General features: G+C 41.4%; 1 protein-coding gene and 1 pseudogene across 9 annotated transcripts in view; one reads left to right on the forward strand and one right to left on the reverse strand.

The window, feature by feature from the left end:
• Tnfaip8 (TNF alpha induced protein 8) overlaps nucleotides 1–26,657 on the reverse strand; it is a 123,548-nt gene that overhangs the window by 36,410 nt on the left and 60,481 nt on the right. Inside the window, exon 1 of one of the 9 annotated variants that reach the window (XM_087194679.1) lies at nucleotides 6,963–7,942. The exons of 5 other annotated variants lie outside the window; for them this stretch is intronic. Coding sequence is in view for 1 of the 4 variants with exons in the window: in XM_004836157.3 (XP_004836214.1) it covers nucleotides 6,513–6,543 (31 nt within the window). In the remaining 3 variants the exon portion in view is untranslated. Of the gene's footprint in view, nucleotides 1–6,512; nucleotides 6,645–6,962; nucleotides 7,943–26,657 lie in introns of those variants that run through there. 3 more of the 9 variants (XM_004836157.3, XM_087194676.1, XM_004836159.4) reach the window with 3 other exon arrangements.
• LOC106010485 (serine/arginine-rich splicing factor 12-like) lies at nucleotides 3,423–5,417 on the forward strand (annotated as a pseudogene).

Here is a 26,657-nt window from a genome sequence, read left to right on the forward strand (position 1 = left end):
CAGTTGTTCCACCTCACTTCAAATTCTGACTCTATCTTTCCTACCTTTGTGATTTCAGACATGGTCTTCTTAGTTGTCAATGGCAATGCACACAGCTGTATGTGTATATCTATGATACATATATGTGTGTGTATATCTGTGATACATATCTGGTATATATATGTATATCTAAGACAATACACATACAAAGATACAGAGCATCATGTCCAATATATGGAAGAGCTCAATGCATTTTAGTTTCAATACTGTTTCTTCAGTCTTCAAAGAAATTTGAGATGCTGGTAAGCAACTCAGGGCCCTGTCCCCAGTGATCAAAGACATAAGACTGTTTTCTCTATTATTAAAAGAACTTTAGTAGAAAATTTAGGAAACTCAAAATAGGTCTGTCCTCCAGGTTTGGAAAGCACTATTCTTATTTCTATAAACTTCTAAGCAATGCTGTAAAAGATTTCATCATCATGATCCTCAATTAATTTACTGAAGCTTTATTAGGCCCTCCTGTATGAGAAGCCCTAGGCCTAGCACTGGGGATTGGAGGGGTAGGGGCACAATCTTGGCTGCCAAAAGTTCAAAATGAAGGGAAGGAAAATGAAAGCTACTACAGGATAAAAACACATTACACCTGAAGGGGGCATAGGGTGCTATGGGCAGACCTGGGAAGGGCATCTTCCCCACCTGGGTCTGGCTGGAGACATTACCCACTTGAGGAAGGGCAGGAGAATGATCCTGACAAAGGAAACAGCAATTCTTCAGTAATGAGGAAGTAAATGAACAGGACAACACTAGCTAGCTGAGTGGTGTGGAAGGTATTTGAACCAGTTGAGTCTTGCAGTAGAGTATTGTTGCTTTGAAGATCCATGTAAGAGTTCCCTTCCCATTTTGGAGAAGCCCTCACTTTGGAAGTGGTTACAGAAGTCAGGCCCCTATGACCCATGACCAAAGCTGGAACTGGAAGTTCTCTCCCACAGCAGCAAAGGCCAGGGTCCCAGCTCAGCTTGACCAATCAATCAGATGGCTAAAGTCTGGAATTTTGAGTGGTGAGGATGACGAAATGCCAGCTACTTGTAAATTCTGCAGTGGCAGTAGTAAAAATGCAGAGGTGGTAAAGGCAGTGGTGACACTCCAACCAGATGTACCCTGGGCCACACCTGCCTACAGTTTCAGAGGCTACTTTTCTAGCCTTTTAGTGAGTGCAATGGTTTGGTTCTGAAATGACCCCAGAGGCCCCTGTGCTAAAGGCCCAATACCTAGGATGGCACAATGGGGAAATGGCAGAACCTCTCAGAAGAGACAGGACCCAGTGGAAGGTCTTCAAGTTACTGGGAGTTGCCCTTGACTAAGACCCTGGCCCCTTCCTTGCTCTCTTTTGTCTCCCGGCCATGAAGTCAGAAGTTTTCCACTGCCACACACTCCCACTGCGATGCAGCACCTCCCCACAGGCCCAGAGCAATGGGGCCAATCAACCATAGACTGAAACCTCCAAAAATGTGAGCCAAAACAAAACTTTTACCTTATAAGCTAATTATCTAAGATATCTTGTTATACAGTAGTGATAGAAAACTAATACAATGCAAGTATGAACTACTCAGTAACCTTCAGGCACATTTTTCTGCTTATGACAGGAGGAATCAAGTTCCATTTTGGGCAAGTGAGAACCCTGGAAACAGAGGTGATTATAATAATAATTAGGGTACAAATACTGAGGGCCTGGCAGGGCCAGGAGAGATGAGGGAAAAAGATAATGCAGTCCACAGACAATGAAGAGTACAAGGTGCCAGGTCTTGGTGATGAGCTGGAAGCCAAAGATAAAGGACAACTGAGTCAAGGACAACTTTCAAGTTTGTAGTTTGGAATCCAAAAAGGTACAGAAGACAAAGTTTGTGGATAACAGAAAAGCATGGACTCAGTTTGGACCTCCTGAGTTTAAGATGCCTGTGTGACATTCAAAGCATGATGTCTACCAGGAAGCTGTGTAAACAGGTGGTTCTGAGAAGAGCCCAGGCTAGACCACTAGGAAACTAGAATGAAAACTAGAAAGAAAAACCAGAAGAAGGTAGTGTCATAGTAACCAAGGAAGGACTTTTAAGGTTGCAGGGACCCTCGTCATACTGTCAAATGCAGTTAAGAAGGGTAAAAAGACCATCAGAACAAAGAAAAGTGAACGCAGAGTTATGAGTGATTTTGCCAAATGTGATTTTCATGGAATGGTGGTGACAAAGACAGACTTCAGCAGGGCGAGGGATGACAGTGAGAACCATGAAAAAGCATATATTATTTTTTAAAAAGGTTCATTCTAAAGGAAAAGCAATGCCTAAAATTGGTCAAAGTGCTGAAAATTCACTCTACAATATGCAGTGAGCCCTCTTGCTGTGTAGGTTCTGGAGACACAGTGGAAAATGAATCAGACATGGTGTTTCAGAGCTTGAGGACTACTGGAGAAGAGATGTGAATCAGTGGGGTGGAGACCTACGGAGGAAGGAAGAGGTGCTCAGTGAAGGCAGCAGGGATCCTGAGCTAGGCTGGGGGTTCATAAAAAGCCCCTCCAAGGAGCCGGCCAAGAAAGGGGACCAGGTGAAGAGTGAGATATTTTGGGCAGTAGACCAGCAAGTGGTATCTTAGATGCAGAGCTCCAGTTCATCTAAGTGCAGAGGGGAAGAAGCCAGGAAAAAGACAGGAGGCCTACTGTGTGCAGGAGCCCAAGAAAGAAGGACGGCATTCTTTGGACACAACACCTGACACTGGGTGGGTGGGCATAGGTGACAGTAAGTCTGCCAATCTGGGAACAGAAGCTGATGGAGTCTGGTGGCTGCTGTTTCCTTTGTTTCCTTTCTGGCAGGCCTGGTGAGGCATGAGAGAACTGCTGAGGTGGTATAGGAAGTGGCTGTTGTGGGCAGCAAGGGGGAGGTGAGCTCTCACACATCAACCTCTCAATCTCTGTTCTTTCCCAAGTCTTCAAAAAATGACCCCTTTTGACAACAGCTTTCTCAATTTCTGGTACCAAAACTATGATAACCAGAGGAAAAGATTCCTTGATGCTTAAGTCTAAAAAGATCTCCATACATATCAACTTCCATTCATTTCTACTACTTCATGATTAAGTATTTTACTCAACAGGAAGCAACTAAATGCCAAATATGTGGCCATTAGCAGTCTCCTCGGGAAGCTCCCATCCACTGGAAGCTGGTGATATCCTCTTTTGAATGGCATCCCCTGCCTTTTTTTTTTTTTTGTTACCGGGGAAGCATTTCTCTTTTTAATGAAGTGGGTTTCTTCCTTCATGTCCCCTGCTTTCCTAGTCATTTTATGTCTGGATATTTAAACTTTTCAAGTGTTTAAAAAGCCAAGCCTAGAGAGGGGCCATCCAAGTTGCTGTGGCAGTGGCGAAAGACCGAGCGGGACCCGAGAGTAGGTAGGGAGCGGCCATGTCTTGCTACACGAGGTCCCCCAACACCTCCCTGTTCATCAGGAATGTCGCGGACGCCGCCAGAAAATCTAAAGCAGTCCACAGTAGCTGGCAAGCAGCCCCCAGTTTGAACCAACCTGTTAGCTAGAATCCAAGGATAAACTGAGCAGGCGAGAAAAAAGGCACCTAAAGTTCAAGCATCAAGGAGTAAAGAGGGAGGGTGGACACAGATATAAAGACCTGGAAGAGGGGAAGTCTTTATCAACCAAAAGGCAAAGCCAACTTTGAGACTTCGGCTTTCCTATATTTACTCAGAGTTCCAGAGTCAAAGCCAAGTCTGATTTTGTTGGTTCTGCGTCTCTTATAAAGTCCATCTTGCAAGTCTTAAAGAGTAAAGGTCAAGGTTCAAGATCAAGTGACATTGAGCACCAGGCCAAAAGAAATCAAAAGAATGGCATCCTTGTTCTCCAGCTGATCACAGGAGATCAAGAAGCCCCAGTCAAAGGAGAACTCGAAGTAGAAGTTCTTCATGGGGAAGAAACAGGAGGTGTTCAGATAGCCTTAAAGAGTCTCGACACAGGCAATTCTCTTACAGCCAGTCTAAATCTCGTTCCAAATCACTACACCAAGGCAGTCTACCTCAGCACGGCAGTCAAGAACTCCAAGAAGGAATTCTGGTTCTAGAGGATGGTCAAGGTCCAAATCTTTACAAAAAAGGTCCAAGTCAATAGGAAAATCACAGTCAAGTTCACCTCAAAAGCAGAATAGCTCAGGAACAAAATCAAGATCACATGGAAGACATTCTGACTCCATAGCAAGATCCCCCTATAAATCTCCCAAAGGGTATACCAATTCTGAAACTAAAGCACAAACAGCAAAACATTCTCATTTTCGGTCACATTCCAGATCTCAGAGTTATCGTCATAAAAACAGTTGGTGAACAACAGAGCACTACACAGTCTTTAATATAAGTTATTATAGCTCTCATTATGTTAAATAAAAATTTCAAGGCTTATAAAAAGACAAGCCTAATTTTCTCAGTTTCAGTATTTAAGTACAATCACCTATTCATTTGTAAGCAGGCAAAGTTAGATGATTTCTTTAGAAGGTGGCTACAGACCGAGGACAGAGGTTCAGCCTCAGCACAGAGTCAAGTGCATTCTCAGCTAGGATAGGGTAACAGTATCCTCAGTCATGTGCTTCTACATTCATGAACACACACAAATATGTTGGTCTCCAATGACTTCTGGATCTGATTTGATTTTTTTCTTCAGATTCAACCCCAAAGAAAGTATTCTAGTCTATTACTGCAGTTTTGGATAAGAACTTAAAAGTATCTCCCATTACTGTAAGTCAGGCATGCAGCATCCAAAGGCAAGTTTCTCCAAACGCAGACATTGTGACAAACTAGTGGTGAGCTCACACTAACTGGGATATGTAAACCTACCAGCAAGGAAAAAAACCCACGGAATTATGGGGGGTAAGGATTAGTAAAGATAGAGAAGTGAGATAACAGATATTTATGCACCATGCCTCCTTAGACACCTGGGCAGTGGTAGCCAAAGGAATGGTTCTAGAGAGCAGTCAATAACCAGCCTTGTAGGATGTGCCCAGGACACACACACACACACACACACACACACACACACACACACCCCATAGCTATTATTTCCTGGCAGTTGTAACAATGTTTCTATCTGGTCAACAAAGTGATTGTTTTCCTCAACCCTTTTATTCAAAAATTTATCTGAATGGCCATCAATATAAAATTCTAGCACTTCAGATTATTTTAAAAGAAACATTCTAAACTTTCTTTAAAGAGCAGGGAGGCCAGATTATTTGTGTGTCCTGGCTACACAGACAGAGGGAAGGTAAGGAAAAAGTAAGGGAGCCAGGCTGCTTCCAAACTTACAACACAGCAGCAAGGAGGGAAGTCTGTGGATGTTGCTAGAGGAATGTATACTACAATCTTCAGGATACTGTTTTTCTACTTTCTCCCCACTCCTCCTTTGCTGAGAGAGGAAAAACATGCCTGGAGGTAAGTAAAATGACCATTTATGTGGTACTTAATTCACACAAAACTTTACCAATGAGTTTCTAAGTCCAGATCTTATTTGCCTTTGACAACTTTTAACTTCAAAGAAATTGATGTTATGATAAAAAGATGTAAGAAGAAAAGCATCCACTGGCACACAGTTCCATGAGAGTAGAGGCCACTGAACGGAAACCCCATGATCCACATCAAGCTCAGAAACAATCCTCCGTGCTGTCCCTTTTCATTCAGGTCAGGCCCATATTTCTATTAAATAAGTCATTTAAAAAACTGACTCTCTCCTTCACATGGCAAACGTCGGTCCACAGAGACATCAGTAAATGACAAGAGGACAAATTTCAGGATCTCCTAACAGATGTCCACCAAAAAGAAAACGGCTGCGGGGCTACAGTGATGGCCCTGACATTACGCTTCCTGAGAGGGTACCCGAAAAGGTTAATTTCACAGTCCTGAACAGTCACCCCTCTTACTAATTTTCCCCAACCATCTCTGCTTACAAGAGGACTTTTGTATACATGAGGTTTCAGGGAACAAAGCCTACAAACGCTCACACACAAATAAACTCCCCAACTGACACCAGAGCAGAGCTGTTTTGGTTGGAGCCCTTCCAACTGAGCTGTTCAGTTTAGGAGTAAATGCAACTCCGCCTCTGGAAAGTTAGAAGCAAGCTCTCCCCTTGGGTCTGGACCTGAGAGCACGAGGCCCCTCATACCTCAGCTCCCTACCAGACAACTCACTGCCTAAACCTAGCAGGAGAAAGTGCACCAGCCCCCACGTGAGGACCTCTCCCCACTCCCCACTGGCAGGAAATGAGGCTCATCTCCCCTTCCAAACCGCAACCAGCCAGCAGACCCTGCCGAGGATGCCACCGGGCCTTCTCACTTGGGGGGGGGGGGCGGAGTAGCCCAGGGCACCGCCTGCTCTGTCCTGCTTGGGCGGGTACTGAGACCAGCACCTCCCTCCAGTGCCGGAGAGCGAGAAGTACTGAGACTCCCACGGGGTCTCAACTGTCCCCTGCCTGCGGACTCGGCCGCCGGAGAGAAGCCCAGAGCCTACCTTCCCGGGGTTCCTCGGCTCCGGGGTGCATGGCGCGGACCTGTTCCGGTGGAGAGCCCACAGGGGGGAACCGCAGGACGGGCAGCTTCAGGAAGGGGCGCTCAGAGGGCGGGGCGGGGCGGGGCGGGGCGGGGCGGTTGGGCGGCTCCACCTGCGGGGCCAAGGGGCTCGCAAGCGAGGAGGAATGCACACTACTGCACACGCACCGTGACCTCCAGAGGCTAACGTATTTCCAGCCTGTTTGACTTTTCTTGCCTTGGGGCTTTATACTCTTAAAATTAGGAATCGTAAAGCAAGAGGTTTTTGGTTTTTGTGGGAAAGCAATGTAGACATCTCATATGGCTAGAAGACCCCTTACCAGACGCGACCCCACAATCCCTAGACCGGGCCTGGAGAGGAAAGCGGGTCTCTGCACCTGGGACGCTGAGCCCCTCACTCAGCAGTACTCACCCAGCCCAGTCTCACTGAACTGGGCCCAGCACCCAACTGCCTGTGGCTTTCAGAAACGCGAGGGTCCACACCCAAGCCGGGCCTAGGACAGACCCAGGTCTGCCCACCAGTGGCTGAGAACCTCGCCTTTCCTTTCCAAGAAGTGGAGAACAGAGGCGCCACCGGAACACCTATCTCCAGAGGTGTTTCACAGAGCGCTGTTTCATCACCTATCTTAGGCAAAAGGTCTCTTAAAAATTATCTGAAAGACCCATTTGGGAACTGTGACAAAAGTCACATTCTTTAATACATTTATTTTCCAGCAGCTTGCCTTCTCCTCGTTTTATATGGGGGAGGAGGGACAGATAGAGGCTCTATGGTAAATTTAGTAAAAGGAATATATAAAGATCTCCATTTAAAGAGCCTGAATTTATGTTTAGTCTTGGTATTATTTGTATGACTTTTTAAACAAATTATTTGACCACTGGGCCTCCATTTCCTCATGTATAACATAAGGATGAAAAACATCACAGGTTTATGTTTCATGTTATATAAGCACAAAGTGACTTGAAAACTTTAAGTACTAGACTATTATTATTTCACCTTATTAAATTTTTGTAAATGATACTCCTGAGTTTTATTTAAGTATGGGTTTAAACACTGGAGTGTTTCTGCTATTCATAAACAGGGGAGGTGAGTATAAACATTAATATAAGGGCTAAATATTATACCACTTCCTACTGCCAACTCTAACATACTTAAGGCCCTAAGAACTTTATCTCCATTTCACTGAAAGGCGAAATTAAAGAAAAGAAGACATTACAGCCAGTTGGAGAGAGGAGAGGAAAACCATATGGAAAACATGAAACTGACCCTGTTCCCCAAGGGTAACAGTCTGCACCCTTCCAAAGCCACAGTTAACTCCAAGGTCTCTGGGTCACACATCCTACCTAACCCAACCAAAAAACAAAGAAATGCTTGGCCACCACTCACCAGTGATGGGTTCGTGTGGCCCCTTCCTCCCTCTACCCCATCTCTCCTCGCCTTTCCCCCCACAGCCCCACACAGATGTCCCCAGGGGCTCAGAGCAGTCTCACCAGGTTTACATGCTACACAAATAAGACAGTTTCCCCTGATTTATAACTGGGATAAAGCAATGCTTTTCAAGGTGATGGTGATGATTATGTAAATCCACACACCGGAAATGCTGTGCCCAATCTGCCCCAAACAGAATTATTTTCACTATCTTCTTTCAGAAAGTGTTCCTATAAGTTTTTATTAAATATGTCCTTTTGCAAGTCCGATTGCTCAAAAACTACATACGGTGTGTTAAAGTACATGTCCTTAAAGTCCTGCTTGTTTTTACACAGGTTCACAAAAAGGCCTTTAGCCCAGCTCAGGCTAGTCAGGGAGAACAACTGCTGATCAAGCACCGCCAAAGCTGCCTTGTAATTCATTTATCATCATGTTAAGGTTGGATGATCTCTGAACATTCATTATGACCCTCAGGAAACCTTGAGAGAAATTTCTTTTATATTTAAATGCAATCAAGCAGTCACCTTGGGCAAGAGTGTCTTGAGCTAGTTCAAGAACAATGAATGCTCAGCTTATTTTAAAAGACTGCGTATGATAAGGATGCTCCTTGGTTGCCTGTAGAACCTCAAAGCCTTATGCACCTGGGTAACTCACTTTTCCATGACCTTGCCTTGCAAAACGGCGATAAAGGACAGCTACTTGTCTAGGGCTTCCATATGTATATGGTAGTCTTGATTTTGTTAAGCTTTTATTCAAAAGGGACTTAATTGTTAGCCCCAGTGAATAATTCAGTACACTACAATGATTTGTTACCACCTGTAGGTGACAGACCTGTTCATTCTTGAATGTTTAAGAAATACTCCAATATCCCTAGCTTGGCAATATGCCTAGAAGTCACATCGATATCTATTATAGACCACTGATACAAAATAGCAAGTAAGTTAATAGCTTTGAGACACTGAGACAAGAGGATGATGACAATTTAAGAGATTTATCAAGACCCTCTCTCAAACTAATAGTGTAAACAACGGTTAAAATGATTAAAATGAATAACTGACAATTTGAAATAGGAAAAAAGGTCCAAAGATGAAGGAGTGAAGGGAGGGGAAGGGGAAAGGTAAAGAGGGAAAGGAAAAACTATGAGAAAAGAATAAAAAAAGGAAATGAAATCTATGCAAATAGAGACGGGCAGAGGGGGTGAAGGGTGCACAGGTAATGGGGAAAAAAAATAAGAACCAAGATATATCATGTACAGGTACAAACACCCAATGAAAATGTAAATGAGTTGTATACCTAAAATATACCAATAAAAGAACTAAAAAAAAAAAGATCCTCTCTCAAATAAATAAGGAAGAAAGGAAGGAAGGCAGGCAATGTAGCCCTGTCCAAAAGCCCTGAGTTCAATCCTTAATACCTAATACCTGGGGTAGGAGTGGGGAGCCACTTCTCATTTAATAATAAATTACATTTAAATATGTTAAAATCATATATACACATATGTGTGTGTTTATGTGTATCAGTGTATTATATACATAATTTTGGTAATTTTGACCATAGATCAAATGAACTCAACCTTACAAGTCATCTCGGCTTTAAGAAAGGCCTATTAAAACCAACTCAACTGAATTTATCACAGAGCACGAAAAAAAAATGTCCCCCTAAATTACACTTTAATAAATCTGTTTAAAAAAAGAAAAGAACTGGACTTTTGGACTTTTTGCTTCCAACAGCCCAGATATGTGTTAAGAACAGGGGAGAGGTATCTCCATATTGATTTTCACAGTGGTTGCACCAGTCTACACTCCCAACAGCAATGGAGAAGGGTTCCTCTTTCCCCACAGCCCCACCAGGATTTGTTATTGGTTGATTTCTTGATAGCAGCCATTCTTTCTGGGGTGAGGTGGAACCTCAGCAATGTTTTCATGTGCATCTCTCAAATAACCAGTGATGCTGAACATTTTTTTCATATGTTTATTTGCTATTTCTACATCTTTGTCTGAGAAATGTCTGTTCATTTCAGATGCCCATTTTGGATTAGTCTTTAAATTTAAGAGGTCTGACTTTAAAAAGTTCTTTATATATTCTAGATAGTAGACCTTTGTCTGAGGAATAGTTGGTGAAAATTTTTTCCCACATTGTGGGCTGTCTCTTCAAGCTGTTGGTGGTTTCTCTTGCTGTGCAGAAGCTTTTTAATAAGGTGAGATCCCAGTTGCTGATTCTTTGTGCTAGTTCACATGTGACTGAGGTTTTGTTCATGAAATATTTTTCTATGCCAATGAAGATACCTCAAAAAACTAGGATTAGAGGTCCCATTTGACCCAGCTATTCCCCTGCTGGGTATCTTCCCAAAAGTATTAAAAAATCATACCACAACAATATATTTGCACCCACGTACACAGTGGCACAGTTTGAAATAGCTAAAACTTGGAAACAGCCCAAGTGCCCATCAACTGGAGACTGGATAAAGAATATGTAGTTTTTTCATAAAATGGAGTACTACTCAGCCATAAAGAATGTGAAACTAGAGATATTTATAGCTAAAAGGATGCACATTGAGGCCATACTCTTAAGTGAAATAAATAGGACACACATGTAAATACCAAATAGTTTCTCTGGTGTGAGAAACTGAAAGTGTAAATAAGGATCAAAATATACAATACATAATGTGAAATAGGAAGAAAAGGTCCAAAGGGGAAGGGGGGGTGGGGAAGTAAAGAAGAGGGAGGGGAAGTAAAGAAGGGAAAGGAATAAATATGAGAATAGGAAAAAATGAAAAGTCTTTGTAAATAGGGAGGGGTGGGGGTGGGGTTGAAGGGAGGGCAGGGGGATGGAGAAAAAAGTAAGAACCAAGATATATTATGTAAAGGTACAAATTCCAAATTGAATGTCAGCATATTGTATACCTAAAATATACCAATAAAATTAATGAATTTTTAAAAAAAGAACAGGAGAGAAACACAAATGAGAAAACCAGCACAATGGGAAAAGCAGGTGCCATTATTCTGGAGTACCACATACTCTGCTCAAATGCAAGGATGTTCTAGTTTCTCTGCATAAATACTATCTCTGGAAATGAGTTACACCCCCTCAGCTCCTAGTGCGTAAGAATCTCAGGTCATTTCATGAATGTTTTCACTTCTACCCTGCTGATGTGAGGTTAAATCAAAACATTCAAAATTTTAGGTTACAAAAGTTGTTCACTTGGTATAAAAAAGTGGCCTTCTTCTTCGGTTCGACTTTAAGGATTCCTTCATTTATGTCTTCAAAGACTTTTTTAAAGTTGGTTTTCCCTCACTGTCCTCTTATGTAGGGAAGTTCTTCGGTCTCACCTGGTTGGGGCTGCAGGATTTGCATGCTTCCTGTCAGCTTCAGATACTCTGACAGTACATGTGCCCTAAGCAGCGGCAGGCCTAAGAGTCTCTCCACAGCCCCTCCCTGATCAGGAGAGGGGTCACTCCTTGCCTTAAGGTCATTTTATTTAGCAGGAATGGAGACTATGCTGGTAAGAAGATAATGGAGATCACTCCAGGCACCCTCTTGGGAGGCCAAGGGCTATGCCTCACACAGCCTAGATGTGTGTGTCCCTGAGTACTGGGGTGCCTGGGGAGAGTCTGACCAGGGTCAGGGCACAATTGTCTGAACTGAGGAAGACAACCACAGAGGAATGCAGGAAGTGGGAGGGTAAAAGCTACCAGCAACCAGAACTGGGAGTCTGCAGTCACGGATAACTCTCCTCAGAGTCCTCAATGACATCTCCAATAAATTTTATATAATCACGCGTGCTCTGGATGTGAATGAATAACTCTGAGTGGACAGGAGGACGTGTTGACATCTGATGTGAGTCCATGGGAGACAAAAATACCGCTGGGGTGCACCTGCTTCCTAGGATTTCACTGTCTGTTTGCACTTCTCTCCTAAGAAATCTTCATGATGACAAAGCTCTCACACACATACAAATGTAGTTCTGAAAATATTAACTAAAGAATTTATGACCTACAGTCCTTTTATACTTAAGCAATAATCCCTTGCATTTTGCCTACGTTTAATTCAGACTCTAGTCATCATATCCATTTCAAAGATATGTAATTTTAAAAGGGGAAGTGGCCCGGGGATTTAGCTCAGTGGTTCCGCCACCTGCCTCACACGCGTAAGGACCTGAGTTCGATCCCCAGTACCAAAAAGGGGGGGGGGGTTACATGATTTGCTCAAGGTGACTAAACTACGTAATAATGTTCTTTGGATCACAATGAATGCAGGCTAGGTCTCCTGTCTCCTATATTCAGACCTTTCCACTCTATTAAACTACTTCTGTAAGACTCCAGTCCTTTGTTTTGAAGATGAATCTTTCAAACATTGCTCTAAGGGAGTTTCCCGAAGAGTTTAAGGCTGGCTACAGTTCAAGAACAGACTTTCAAATGTTTAGATGACAACCTCAAACTAAAGTTATTCCATTCTTGATATTCAGTGGTGTAAATAAGCTATATATTCAATAATCACTGTTTATTCAGCTATACGAAGACTATAAATTTTTTTTTATTATTAAACATTCAGTCAGAATCCTAACTAAGCATCTTTGGATAGGAAGCTACTAGGAATAGGAAAAAAAATACCAAATCACTTTAGGAGACCTGGGCCCTAAACCTGATACCACAATGCACGCAGCCAGTGTTGGCCGTGCCTCCTCTCAACAGAAGGGTTTTTTCTATTCAATTTTTAAAAATTTTTCCTCTAAAAATGAGCAAGTCTTTAAACCTCCTGGTACTTCTGTTTGCCCATTTTAAAAATAGGGACAATGATACTACAATGATGAATGGAGCCCAGGAACTGAAAATTACGAAGTGCCCCTCCTTACTTCTCCACATATTTTCATGAATAAACCCAAACTTCTTTAGGTTGTTAAAAAAGCCCTATTTGGAAGCCCTAAATGCTGATTCTCAGATATCCCAGACAGGTGGTGTGGCAAAGTGATAAAAAGTGGCAACAAAAGGGCTGAAATTTCTTACTGTGTCCAGGTTAATGGGCCCAATGTGGGGATGGCACCAGAGGGACCATGGAAAGGATTCCACAGCAGGTGGGAGCAGAGCTGAGCCCAAGCTAGGGCAGCACGGAGTCGAATCTGACCAATCCATCGCTGGTTTTCTTCACAAAAGTGGTCAGTAATCAATCCTGGTCACAGAAGCTCAGCCTAGAAGCAACCTTGGTGGTCACTGACACTAACCCTCTACTTGGCTAGTGAAGCAATCTCCTAGACATGTCAGCAGCAGCACACATGCTTCCAAGAATCCCCATGGTCACCTCTGTTAGCAGAGACATCTTCCTGTAAGAGACAGCCCCACTTCCCCATCAGAAAGTTCCTCTATATGAAATTCAAGTTTAAGTGCAGCAATTGTCAAATTATTTCCACTCTAATCATTGCTTTTTACTCTTTATGGTAAGGAAATAATTTTGTGATGAAATAAACATAGGTTTTTTAAACTGAATTTTTTTTTTCAGCAACCTTCCTAGAGATCCCATGCACTGGCAGGCTGACTGCAACTACATGCAGTGAGAGACAGTTACGCAACTTTCTCAAGTTGCCCACACAGCTGCCATTAATTACTATGAAGCATCCAGAAGCAAACAGCTCTGTTTGAGATGGCCAGTGACACTCTTTTCTCTTTGGTGTGTTCATGGCAGGGTGGGGGGCAACACAGGTTGAGTAATGGCTCTTACTTGATTGTATTTGAGCAATGAAAAGCTTTATTCAGATTTCTGAACAAAATCTGAAATTTGAAATCTACAAAGAAAACAAAAAGTAGTGCTCCCTGATCTGAGACTGTTTGGAAGTACAGTAGAACCCACTTGCAGTTGTCACAGTTTGATTTTTACTTTAAATTTCTGACATGGGAAGAACATAAGTTAACACAATGTGCCATGGGGCCACGGCTAAGAGACAGAAAAGGTTGACAGGGAAGCTACAGGGCTGGGATAGACTTGGCAGGTGTGGGTGGCCAGGACTAACACTCAAAAAGACAAACTTAGCAGGTGGTGACAATGTGAACTGAAGTAGAACTTATCCAAACTGGGTTTCAGAGGAAAGGGGAAGCTATCTTTGCAGGTAGCACTGAAAGACACGGATCAAAAGTTTTTCCACTTGAATAGGTCAAGCTATAAAACTCGGGTTTCTTCAGACTATTCCTAAAGAGGAGCTACAGAAACATGCACTAGCTGTGATTCACAGAATTGTACACAGCATCAAATGAATGCACTTTATGAGAAACTTAATCTGAGCAGCATCTGTCTACCCAACAAAAGGTAATATTAAGTCCTTAATTTTCCTAGCAGAAACAGAAGAAACCTAAAAGTTCCTAACTTTCTCAATCTGAAAACTATTCTAGCAGATTTCTTTCACTCTGAGTTTAACTAAGTGTCATCAAAACAAACAGAAATAAAAATGGAGTGATGCACAGCCACTATCCCTTCTAATTTTATGCTTCAGAATCCATATGATACAGAGCTAGACATTCCCTGTAACACACACACACACAAACACACACACACACCCTGTCTCTGCATGACTTCTCAAACTGTGAGCCTCTCATATACTGTTGTTGAATGATGTGTTTATGACTATGCATCTTTTTTCTTCCTTTGAATTTCTCATTTTCATTTGATACAAAAAGTTGCTCTTGCTGTAGAGATTTTTAAAAATCATAATGCCTTTAAGAAACTTGAAGAAAAGTTGAGGGGAAGGGGCCACAACTTCACAGGGGCAATAAGGTGAACTAAATACCCTGAACTGCCCCATCCAAGAACATATCTTGTTTTAAATTAACAGATAATGACTGTCTGTCTTTATGGGATACAGCGTGATGTCTCAGTACATTTATACAGTGTGTACTGAAGACTCAGGACATTTTGGTCATCTAATATCTAACATCTCATTTCTTTATGATGAGGATATCCAAAATCCTGTCTTATAGATATTTTGAGCTATATAACTTTATGTAGCAAAATATCTCTATAAAGATAAGCCAATTATATCATCTGCTCCCAAAGAAACAGCAACCTATTCCAGGGCTAGAGGAAACACCATACAGTAAGAATTATACTCACTGGAAGACGGGTGTCAGCTTGAACACACCAAATTACTAAGAGGTGCCCCAAAACAATATTGACCCCATACAACCTTTACTTTACACCTCACACTTCTATCCTCTTAACCAAACTTGTACTAAAAGCTTTACTTGTGACTTTAACTCTCGGATCCCATCACTGTGTGCCTATGTACCTCAGAACAATTTCACAAAGGTGCTACAGCCTGTTTAAAATTTTTGAGGCAAACAGAGCAATATTCAACATCTCTCAGACACTGCATGAGCTACCTGTTCAAGCTAGTTCACAGTTTAATATTAGATTGTGCTATTTTTCTTGAGATGACATAATTTTTTTCCAAAGGTAGGTTGTTGTGATAATAAGTGAAACAGGAAAATAGGGTAGCAGGATACAACCTGATTTCAAGGATTGAGAAACTGTGAAGTGACCAGTGATAAATTTACTGCTTCCCATCACAAATTCACCCTTCATACCTGCTGTGAGAACATTTAAGAGATCGTTATATATCCTTAATTTTGACAATTTCATCAGTGGAAGGCAGTGCAGAGATTTTGTGGCAAGAACTTTCTGTCTGCTTCTGGCACTTTCTTTGTGCTTCTGCAAACTCACCTGGCTTCTCCTGCATCCAATTCCTGCATGCAGGTGCCCTTTCCGCCCCTGGCTCCTATCATACACTGTGGTCAGCACCTGCCTCGGGGCTCCTTTCTCATGCTTTGTGGCAGAATGCCTCCAGTGAGAACCTCCCATAAAAAGCTTTTCTCAGCGTTGTCACAGAGGGTGGATTTCCAGTCAGTTCTGGGAGCACAACACCACAGTGCTGCCTCTGTCACCAAGGGAGCCACGAGCAGCCAGTGCTCCAGAGTCTGGAGGGGAGAGGCCTTCACAGTGAGCAGCTGCTCTGTGTACGCTGCTCCTCTATATTTCAGAGCCCTCTTTACTCACTACTGGCCAGTTCCCATTATAGTTACTATTTCTTTTCTTTTTCTTTTTTTTTTTTTTTTTTTTTGTTACCGGGAATTGAACTAGGGTCCTTGTACTTGCGGGGCAGGCGAAGGAACCACTGAGCTAAATCCCCAGACCACTATTTCTTTTCTGAATAGTTTGTTTCCTTTTTCATTATTATTTTTAAAATTGGGGTAAAATACACATAACATAAATTTTACCATCTTAACCAGGTCAGTTACATTAAGTACTTTCACATTTTTGTCCAACTAACACTACCATCTACCCACAGAAATTTTTTCGTTTTGCAAAACCATCTAATGAGCTTCTTTTTAAGAATTTGACTACTATAGGTAACTCATATAAATAGAATTATACAACATTTGTATTTTTGTGATTGGCTTATTTCACTTAGGAGGTATTGTGTCATCAAGAATCATCCATATTGGGGCCGGGGATTTAGCTCAGTGGCACTGAGCCTTCCTCGAAAGCTCAAGGTACTGAGTACAATGTCCAGTACCAAAAAAGAATCATCCATATTAAAATGTGCCAGAATTTCCTTTTTTTAAAATATTTTTTTAAATTAAATTCTTTTATTGGTACACTGTAGGTATACAACACAATTACATTTCTCATTGGGAATTGTACCTTCACATAATGCATCTTGGTTCTTATTTTTTCCCCATTCCTAGCCCTCCCTTCACGCCCTCCACCCTTCCCTATTTACAAAGATTTTATTTCCATTTTTTCCATTATTTCCATTTATTTCCATCATTTTTCCTTTCCCTTCTTTCCTTTCCCCTGCCCCTCCCACTAACCCTACCCCTTTGGACCTTTTCTTATTTTACATTATTGATCATTCATTCTAATCATTGGTACATTTTAGGTATACAAAACATTCATCATTGGAAATTTGCACCTTTACATAGTCTCTCTTGGTTCTTATTTTTCACCCTTGCCCAGCCCTCCCTTCAACCCCTCCAATTCCTATTTACAAAGATTTTGTTCCTAGTTTTCCATTTTCTCATATTAATCCCATTCCCTTCTATCCTTTCCCCTAGCCCTCCCACTTCCTTCCCCTTTGCCCCTTTGCTTCCTATTTCACATGACCTATTATACATTTAGTCCTTATTTACACTTTGTTTCTCATACCAGAGAAACTATTCGGAATTTATTCATGTGTGTCCTATTTATTTCACTTAAGAGTATTGCCTCAATGTGCATCCACTTAGCTATAAATGTCTCTAATTTCTCATTTTTTATGGCTGAGTAGTACTCCATTTTATAAAAACCAACATTTTCTTGATCCAGTCTCCAGTTGATGGGCATTTCGGCTGTTTCCAAGTTTTAGCTATTACAAACTGTGCTGCTATGAACATGGGTGCACATATATCACTGTGGTATGATTCTTGTAATTCTTTGGGGAAGATCCCCAGCAGTGGAATAGCGGGGTCAAATGGGACTTCCAGTCCTAGTTCTTTGAGATATCTCCATACTGATTTCCACAGTGCTTGCACCAGTCTACACTCCCACCAGCAGTGGAGCAGGGTTCTTCTTTCCCCACAGCCCCGCCAGCATTTGTTATTGGTGGATTTCATGTTGCAGCCATTCTTTCTGGAGTGAAGTGGAATCTCAGCCTTGTTTTCATTTGCATCTCTCGAATGACCAGGGATGTTGAACATTTTTTCATGTATTTATTTGATATTTCTACTTCTTTCTCTGAGAAATGTCTGTTCATTTCAGATGCCCATTTTTGGATTGGCTCTTTAAATTGGGGAGGTCTGATCTTTTTAAGTTCTTTATAGATTCGAGATAGTAGACCTTTGTCTGAGGAAGAGCAGGTGAAGATTTTTTTCCCACATTGTGGGTTGTCACTTCACACTGCTGTTGGTTTCTCTTGCTGTGCAGAAGCCTTTTAATAAGAAGAGATCCCACTTGTTGACTGTTTGTGCTAGTTCACGGGCAACTGAGGTTTTGTTCCAAAAATCTTCTCCTACACCGATGTCTTCCAGGGTTCTACCTAACCTCTGTTCCAACTGGTTCAGAGTTTCTATTTTAATATTTAGATCTTGAATCCATTTTGATTTTAGTTTAGTGCATGGTGAGAGATACAGGTCTAGTTTTAATCTTTGGCAAGCTGAAGCCCAATTTTTCCAGCACCATTTATTAAAGAGGCTATCTTTCCTCCAGTGAGGGTGTTCGGCTCCTTTATCGAAGATGAGATGGCTCAGTGTGTCTGGCATTGTTTCTGCATCTTCTAATCTGTTCCACTGGTCCTCAAGTCTGTTTCTTTGCCAGTACCATGCTGTTTCTATCACAGTGGCTTTGTAGTAGAGTTGCAGGTTGGGGATTGTGATACCCCCTGCCATGTCTCTGTTACCTAGAATTGCTTTTGCTATTCTGGGTCTCTTCTTGCTCCAAATGAATTCTGGGATTGTTTTCTCAAGGTCTATGAAGTATGGTGCTGGGCTCTCAATTGGAATTGCATTAAATCTATATAGCAGTTTTGGAAGTATGACCATTTTCACTCTATTAATCCTTCCTACCCAGGAGCAGAGGATGTCTGTCCATTTTCTGATATCATCTTCAATCTCTCTTTTCAGAGTGCCATAGTTTTCAGAGAAGAGGTCTTTGATTTCTTTCATTAGGATGATTCCTAGGTATTTCAGTTTTTTGGATGCTATTGTGAAAGGAATTATTTGCCCTATTTCTCTCTCAGTGAGTCTGTCATTGGTGTAGAGGAAAGCTATTGATTTTTGGTGTTGACCTTGTAACCAGCTACTTGACTGAATTTGGTTATTAAGTCTAGAAGACTTTTGGTGGAGTTCTTGGGGTCTTCTATATAGAGTAGCATGTCATCTGCAAATAATGACAATTTGACTTCTTCATTTCCTATCTTTATTCCTTTTATTTCTTTCTCTTGTCTAATTGCCGTGGCTAATGTTTCCAGAACTATACTGAACAAGAGTGGTGATAGTGGACATCCTTGTCTTGTTCCTGATTTTAGTGTGAAGGATTTCAGTTTTTGACCATTTAGTATGATATTGGCTGTTGGTTTTTCATAGATGGCTTCTATCAGTTTGAGGTAGAGATCATCTATTCCAATTTTTTGTAGGGATTTTATCATAAATGCATGTTGGATTTTTGTCAAATGCTTTTTCTGTGTCTATGGAGATAATCATGGTTTTTGTCCTTGGCTCTATTGATATAGTGTATTACATTAATTGATTTTCATATATTGAACCATCCCTGCATCCCTGGTATGAATCCCACTTGATCAGAGTGTATGATCTTCTTGATGAACTTCTGCATTGTTTGCCATTATCTTATTAAGGGTTTTTGCATCTATGTTCATTAGTGAGATTGGCCTATAGTTCTCTTTTTCAGTTGGGTCTTTCTCTGCTTTGGGGATCAAGGTGATGCTTGCTTCCAGGAATCAATTTGGGAGTATTGGTTCCCTTTCAATTTCATTGAAGAGTTTAAACAGTAGTGGCAGTAGTTCCTCTCTAAATGACTTGTACAATTTAGCAGTGAAGTCATCAGGGCCCGGACTTTTCTTAGTTGGTAAGTTTTTAATTACATTTTCAATTTCATTGGTTGATATTGGGTTGTTCAGAATTTTTAGGTCTTCTTCGTTCAACTTTGGTAATTCACATGTATCTAGGAATCTGTCCATTTCTTCTGTGTTGTCCATCTTATTGGCATATAGGTTCTGGAAGTAGGTATTGATGATCCTCTAGATTTCTGCTGGGTCTGTTGTCATTTCACCCTTTTCATTCCTAATTGCATGGATTTGGGCCTTTTCTTTCCTTTTTCTGACAAGGTTGGCTAAAGATTTGTCAATTTTGTTGATTCTTTCAAAGAAGCAACTCTTGGCTTCATTGATTTTTTGTATCGTTCTCTTAGTCTCCATTGCATTGATTTCTCGTTTGATATTTGTAATTACCTTCCTTGTATGAGCTTTGGGGTTGTCCTGCTCTTCTTTTTCTAGAAGCTTGAGGTGCAGCATCAGGTTGTTTAATTGGGCTCGTTCTGTTTTCCTAATATGTGTATTCACTGCTATGAATTTCCCTCGTAAGACTGCTTTCATTGTGTCCCATAGATTCCGATATGTTGTATTGTCATTGTCATTTAATTGATGGAACTGTCTGATTTCTTCTTTAATTTCCTCTGTGACCCATTGGTTATTCAGAAGTGTGTTGTTCAATTTCCCCATGTTTATGAAATTTTTTGAGTTTCTTTTGCTATGGATCTCCAATTTCATCACACTATAGTCTGATAATATACAGGGGATAACTTCAATTCCTTTGCACTTACTTAAACATGTTCTGTGTGTGAGTATGTGGTCTATTTTGGAGAATGACCCATGTGCAGCTGAGAAGAATGTGTATTCTGATTTTGTGGGGTGGAAGACTCTGTAAACATCTGTTCATTTGTTCAGAGTTCAACTGAGTTCTAGTATTTCATTACTTATTTTTAGTCTAGTTGATCTATCTACTTGTGACAGTGAGGTGTTGAGGTCCCCCACTACAATTGTATTAGTGCATATATGACTTTTCAGGTCGGTTAGTATTTGTTTTATATAGTTGGGTGCACTGGTGTTTGGTGCATAGATATTTATGATTGTCATCTCTTCCCCTTACAAGGATGTAGTGTCCTTCTTCATCTCTCTTAATCAGTGTTGGTTTGAAATCTACTTGATCTGCCAAGAGGATAGCTACTCCTACTTTTTTTCGGGTTCCTGTCACATGCAGTATTGTTTCCCACCCTTTAACTTTCAGTCTATGAGTTTCTTTTGAATTAAGTGTGTTTCTTGTATGCAGCATATTGTTGGATTTTGCTTCTTGACCCATTCTGCTAGTCTGTTTCTTTTGATTGGTGAGTTGAGACCAGTAATGTTGATGGTTACAACTGAAATGTATTGACTTGTCATTGCCATGACTTTTTCTTTTTGTTGGGTTCTCCCCCTTTCCATTTAATTTCTTGTCATGCCAGATGGGTTCATTCTGCTTTGCTTCCTGGGGTTGTGATCCTCAATGTCTGTTCCTAGGCTATTGTGTAAAATCCTTTGGAGTGCTGGTTTGGTATTCACCAAGTTCCTAAGGTGCTCTTTGTCATGAAAGTATCTTATTTCTCCATCCATTTTGAAAGATAGTTTTGCAGAGTACATCAATCTGGGTTGGAGGCTGTTTTCTTTTAGGGCTTGGAATATGTCACTCCAAGCTCTTCTTGCCTTGATGGTTTGTGTTGAGAAGTCTGCTGTGATTCTGATGGGCTTTCCTTTGTATGTGATTTGTTTCTTTCCTCTGACTGCTTGGAGAACTTTGTTCTTCTGTTGTGTTTCTGGAATCTTAACAATTATATGCCTATGTGTAGATTTTTTTTGATCAAGGCTATTTGGAGTCCTATATGCCTCACTTATCTGTATGTCAAGCTCTTTTCCCCTGCTTGGGAAGTTTTCTGCCATTATTTCTGTGAAGAGATTTTTTATGTCATCTCCACTCTCTCCTGTTTCTTCATTGAGCCCAATCAGTCTTATGTTATTCTTCTTTGCATCATCTAGCAGCTGCTGGATTGATTTCTCATGTTCCCTTATAATTTTGAAGCAATTTTTCTTTTCCTGGTCACTAATTGCAATCTTATCTTCTATATCTGAAATTCTGTCCTCACATTGGCTCATTCTGCTGTGTAGACTTTCAATGGAGTTTTTCATGTCCTGGAAATCTATTTGCATCTGTTTTATGGATTCCATTTGTTTCCTATGTTGGGATTCCATCATGTTCCTGAGCTCCTCTCTAGATGTATTAATCATGTCTTGCACTAGGGGCACAATTTCTCCTGTTATCTGAGAAATTATTTCTGATTTCCTTTTTTCCAGATCCCCTTTTGTTGCCAGTTCAGTGGGTCCAGGTGGTTGAGTATCAGAGTGTTCCATCTCATTTCCCTTTGGAGTTGCTGTAGGTGATCTGGAAGTCTGGTTTTGAGACTTATTTATGTGTTTTCTCATTTCAATTGGGGGGTTGGGGGGTGCTGTTGGCACCTGTGAGGATCACCTTCTCTGAGGTGGGAGAGGTGGGACAGGAGCCAGGAGAGGCGGTAGGGATGGTGGCCCAGATGCCCCTTCCTCTGGGCTGGGAGCAGTGGGAGGGATGGTGGCCAGGAAGCCCCTTCCTCTGGACCAGTTCCAGTGGGATGGCGGCTCAGAAGCCCCTACCTCTGGGCCGGGAGTAGTGGGAGGGATGGTGGCCCAGAAGCCCCTTCCTCTGGGCCAGGAGCAGCGGGACAGAAGGTGGCCCAAAAGCCCTTTCCTCTGGCCTGGGAACAGCGAGAGGGATGGTGACCAAGAAGCCCCTTCCTCTGGACCAGGAGCAGTGGGACGGCGGCTCAGAAGCCCCTACCTCTGGGGCAGGAGCAGCGGGACTCAGTACCCTGGTCTGGTGGTCCAGTGTCCTCTGTGTCTTTGTAGTGTGGAACCAGGTGGCTGCCTGTCTGCAGCAGGGTGATTTGGCGTCTTCCGCGTGACTTGGTAGGGCGTGCACCAGAATTTCCTTTTTTTTAAAGGCTGAATGCTATGCTGTTTTACTTATATATCTTTTTTTTATCCATTCATTCACAGATGGACATTGGGTTGCTTCCAGTTTTTGGCTATTGTGAATAATGTTGCTATGAATGTGGGTGCATAAATATCTCTTTGAGATGCTTCCAATTATTTTGTCTATATGTCCAGAAGTGGAACTGCTAGACTATATGGTAATTCCATTTTTAATCTTTTGAAGAACTATCACAAAGGGTTTAACATTTCTTTATTTTAAATTTCGTTGTTCATCTTCTAATCCCTCAAAGGCCTAATGCCAAAGCATTTCAAAGAAGACAAGAGGCTCAGAAAATACTATTTTCTTATTAATATTTCTTAAAAGTTTCATTACCCATAATGTTAGTATTTCTTTGTTTTAAACATTCCTCTTCAAATTCCTGTGTAGTTTATCTCGTAATTGGACTCTGATGCATATATGTGGGGTCCAACAAGTGGACACATTCCATTAATAAAAAATAAAGTCTTCTTATCTTTCAACTTAAGTGTGTTATTATTTCACATGACCACAAATTTATTAGTACCTTGTACTTATTAAGTTGTTTGGACCTAAGCACTTAACTTCTTTCGTCCTATAAATGACATGAAAAAAGATACTAAGAAATGAGGGGCACCATAAGTATGGTACATGGGCACCTCTGTTCCACCCCACACTTCCAACTCTTAGGACTTGTCTGTGTGAATGGCTACTCCTCAGACTCACAGTAACTTGGGGCACCCTTGTCTCTGAAGGCACAGAAACCCAACCCCACCTCCAACAACACGTCGGTTTTGTTTACAAGCAACGTTAAATTTCCTCTCATGTAGACAATGGTGGCCAGAAACCTTATGATTACCACTCAATTATGCTGCTCTATCTCCCCTTATTTCTAATCTCACTAAGTACCTCGATCAAAATATTTCCTGGATAGCCCATTTCCCCCTCCATTCTTGTATCAGTCAGGTCATCATTTCTAGTTGGCGGTACCTAAGATTTTAAGCTGGTTTCTCTTAAACTAGACCATGGGTTGAAAATTTAATGTCTACCAGCGCTAGAATATAATTATTCAGAGCTGCCACAGGAACAGGCTGCCTCAGGTCCTGCATCTGTGAAGACAGCACAGATAAGACAAGCTGTGGGCCAGACACGACTCCCAGGGTGCCAATTGACACACTGGCCACTCCCCAAAAACAAATAACGGTCGTGCAAGTCAGCATGAAAGACATGACTAGGGACAAATGCATGAGTCTGCACCCACACACTCATAGATATGAATGGTGTAAAAAAGTAAGTAATCATTTAGAAACTCTTGATACTTGTTTTCATTAACTGGAAATGACTTCTGAGGAACCTAAGGGTGAATCACGACACCCTGTGCAACCACACTGTGAGGACAGCTGTGGCCAGTCTCATTTTTCTGCTCCATAATATCCTCTTTTCATCCCTCTCAAAGCCCTTCTCAGGTACCATCTCCTCTATGAGGCCTACTGAAGGCCCCAGTGAACTACTATCCTTAATTCTATTATCCTTGGTAATACCGATGTCAGTTATCTTCAGAGGCAGACTGCTAAGCTATGCTGTTTAAAACACAAGATTATACCTTGTGCTTGTTTTTTCTCCTTTCTACAGAGTATAACACATATTGGCTACTTTGAAGACATCATATAACAAATAAAATAATCATTTCATGATACTATGATAAAATAATCATTTCATGATTCTATGATACTGAACTATGACAGCACATAAGAATAAATTTAATTTCCCCTTACTCAAAAAGTACATTGCTATCTTCAAAGAAAGGAAAATAAGACAGGAACATTTGCATTGCATTGGAGAACTGAGGCCAGTGAACTGCAAGCATCCATAAATCTAACAAGTACCAAAAAAATGTGTCAGAAAAGAAGCCAAGAAGAAACTAATTCTGACAGCTGCAAACCTTCTGTTTTACAACAGTCACAGAATGGATGCACTCTGTAACCACCCTCAGGATAGAGTGCTCAGCAAATACAAACCTCCCCAGGAGATTCTACCGTACTCCAGACTGGAACTATTGGGACTGTGCTTATCTTCATAGAGGCAACCTTACCAGCCACCTACCTAACGCACGGCAGTAGCCCTAGAGACCATTAATAAGATGGATTGAACAAAACTCCATTTCAGCTGATGGAATTTCGAGGGCCAGCAAAATACAGGCAGCAGCTGCCCACTTTAAAACAGCAGTAACCTCACTAACCTCAGACTGGAAACTTTGTTTCCTTTAAATTAAGAACTAACATCCGGCACTGGGCCACCTGAATATGTATACTAATAAATCCCAGATGGGAATTCCAGACACCTCTTTGCTCAAGACATGACTTTCTTTCAAGTAATAAACATTCCATTAAGCAAGTCTCCTAGGAGCAAGCTGCCTCTAAGAGTCTCTTTTTGTTTACAACATGCTGTGTTTTCTAAAGCCAATTTGGGATCCATCATTACACACTGTATGATTAATTTTGTCATGTTTTCTTAATAGATGAAATTAGTCTGTGAATGTGAAAAGGTAGCACCTTTAAAAAGTTGAACTTATGGGAGTAGAGACTAGAAGAGTGGTCATTAGAGGACAGGAAGGTCAGAGAGAAGGGGGACACAGGAAGGATGGATAAAGGGGATCAAAATACAGTTAGATGTAAGGAATAAGTTGCAGTGTTCTGCAGCACATGAGGTGAGCACAGTTTACAATTTATTATATAATTTATGAAGAACTAGAAAACAGGAGTTCAAGGCTTCCTAACACAAAGAAATGATAAATGATTAAAGAGCTGGAAATGCTAGTTACCCTCATATGATCACTATGCATTATATAAATGTGTCTACTTATCATACTGTAACCCATAAATATGTACAAATATGTCAATTAAAATTTTTTTTAATTATTTTTAAAAGGATAGTACCTTGATTGTCTCAATATCTTATGTGAATCAAAGGAAAAAGTGTCACGTGGCCATAGCCCAAAATTCTGAATCATGAACCCAGTTTAGAACAATTTATGTGCTTACATTAACCCATGTCAGTATCCTTCAGCAATAAGCATAATTTATCAAGCATCTACTATGTGCTGGGCATAACAAAAGAATCTCTTCATACATCTCCACATGACAGTGCTTTCTAGCCTATGAAATCCTTCTGCATACTTTTGGTCCCTGATGAACATAACAGTCCTGTAAGGAGAGCATCTTGGTGACATCTGCTTCTGATGAGAATCATGGAACCTCACAGACACCAAGTGGCTGACCTTGGCCACTTAGCCAGGGCTAACCATAAGTCAAGAAAGGACTTGGGTCTTCTGACCAACTCCATTCCAAGCTATTTTTTCTCATCACTGCAGTGTCTCTGATTCAGTGAGACACAGATTATCATACTGCAAGGTAAATCTGTCATGTCCCTCAGGAAAGGTGGCGGGGTGCAGCAGTCAAGATGGTGCAGGGCGAAGCTGACTTGGAGGCTCTGGGCCTGGTGACTTAGGGAGAAGAGGGAGACAGATTAGGAAAGGGTAAGTCCAGAGGAGGAACAGATGTGGCCACAGGGGGTGCAAGAAGTTTCACCTCACACAGCAGAGTCTGACTGAAGCCTGAGCAGGACATGGGATGAGGGGTGGTTTCGGCCTCTTTCCTCAGGTCAGTTTCCCACACAACCAGAGCTCTCTCCAGTAGTGCTGGGACCTCATACTGCTCACAGCCTCCAGCAGAAGTATATCTAGAACAGAGTACCCTTAAAGAAGAACTACAGAACATACTTTTATGAAGTAAAGTATTTAATGAAGGCTACATAATGTACCTATTATTAATGAAGTAGATCTCTGTTATATAACATAGATATGAACCCACTTTTTTTTTTTTGGTACCTGGGATTGAACTTGGGACTTTGTGCTTGCAAGGCAGACAGTGGTACCACTCAGCTAAATCCCAGGCTCTGAAGCTACTTTTATTCACTGAATCTGCCTAACAAAGTGGTCCTTTCTCATTGTTTTCATACTAGTCAACAATTTCTACTCAATACAGGGACAAGAAGATACAACTGACCAGGACTTTAC

This window comes from Heterocephalus glaber, unplaced genomic scaffold, assembly GCF_053883595.1.
Source record: "Heterocephalus glaber isolate CG9 unplaced genomic scaffold, H.glaber_assembly_v1.0 deba00001606, whole genome shotgun sequence".
In the NCBI taxonomy this organism is placed as follows: Eukaryota; Metazoa; Chordata; class Mammalia; order Rodentia; family Bathyergidae; genus Heterocephalus; species Heterocephalus glaber.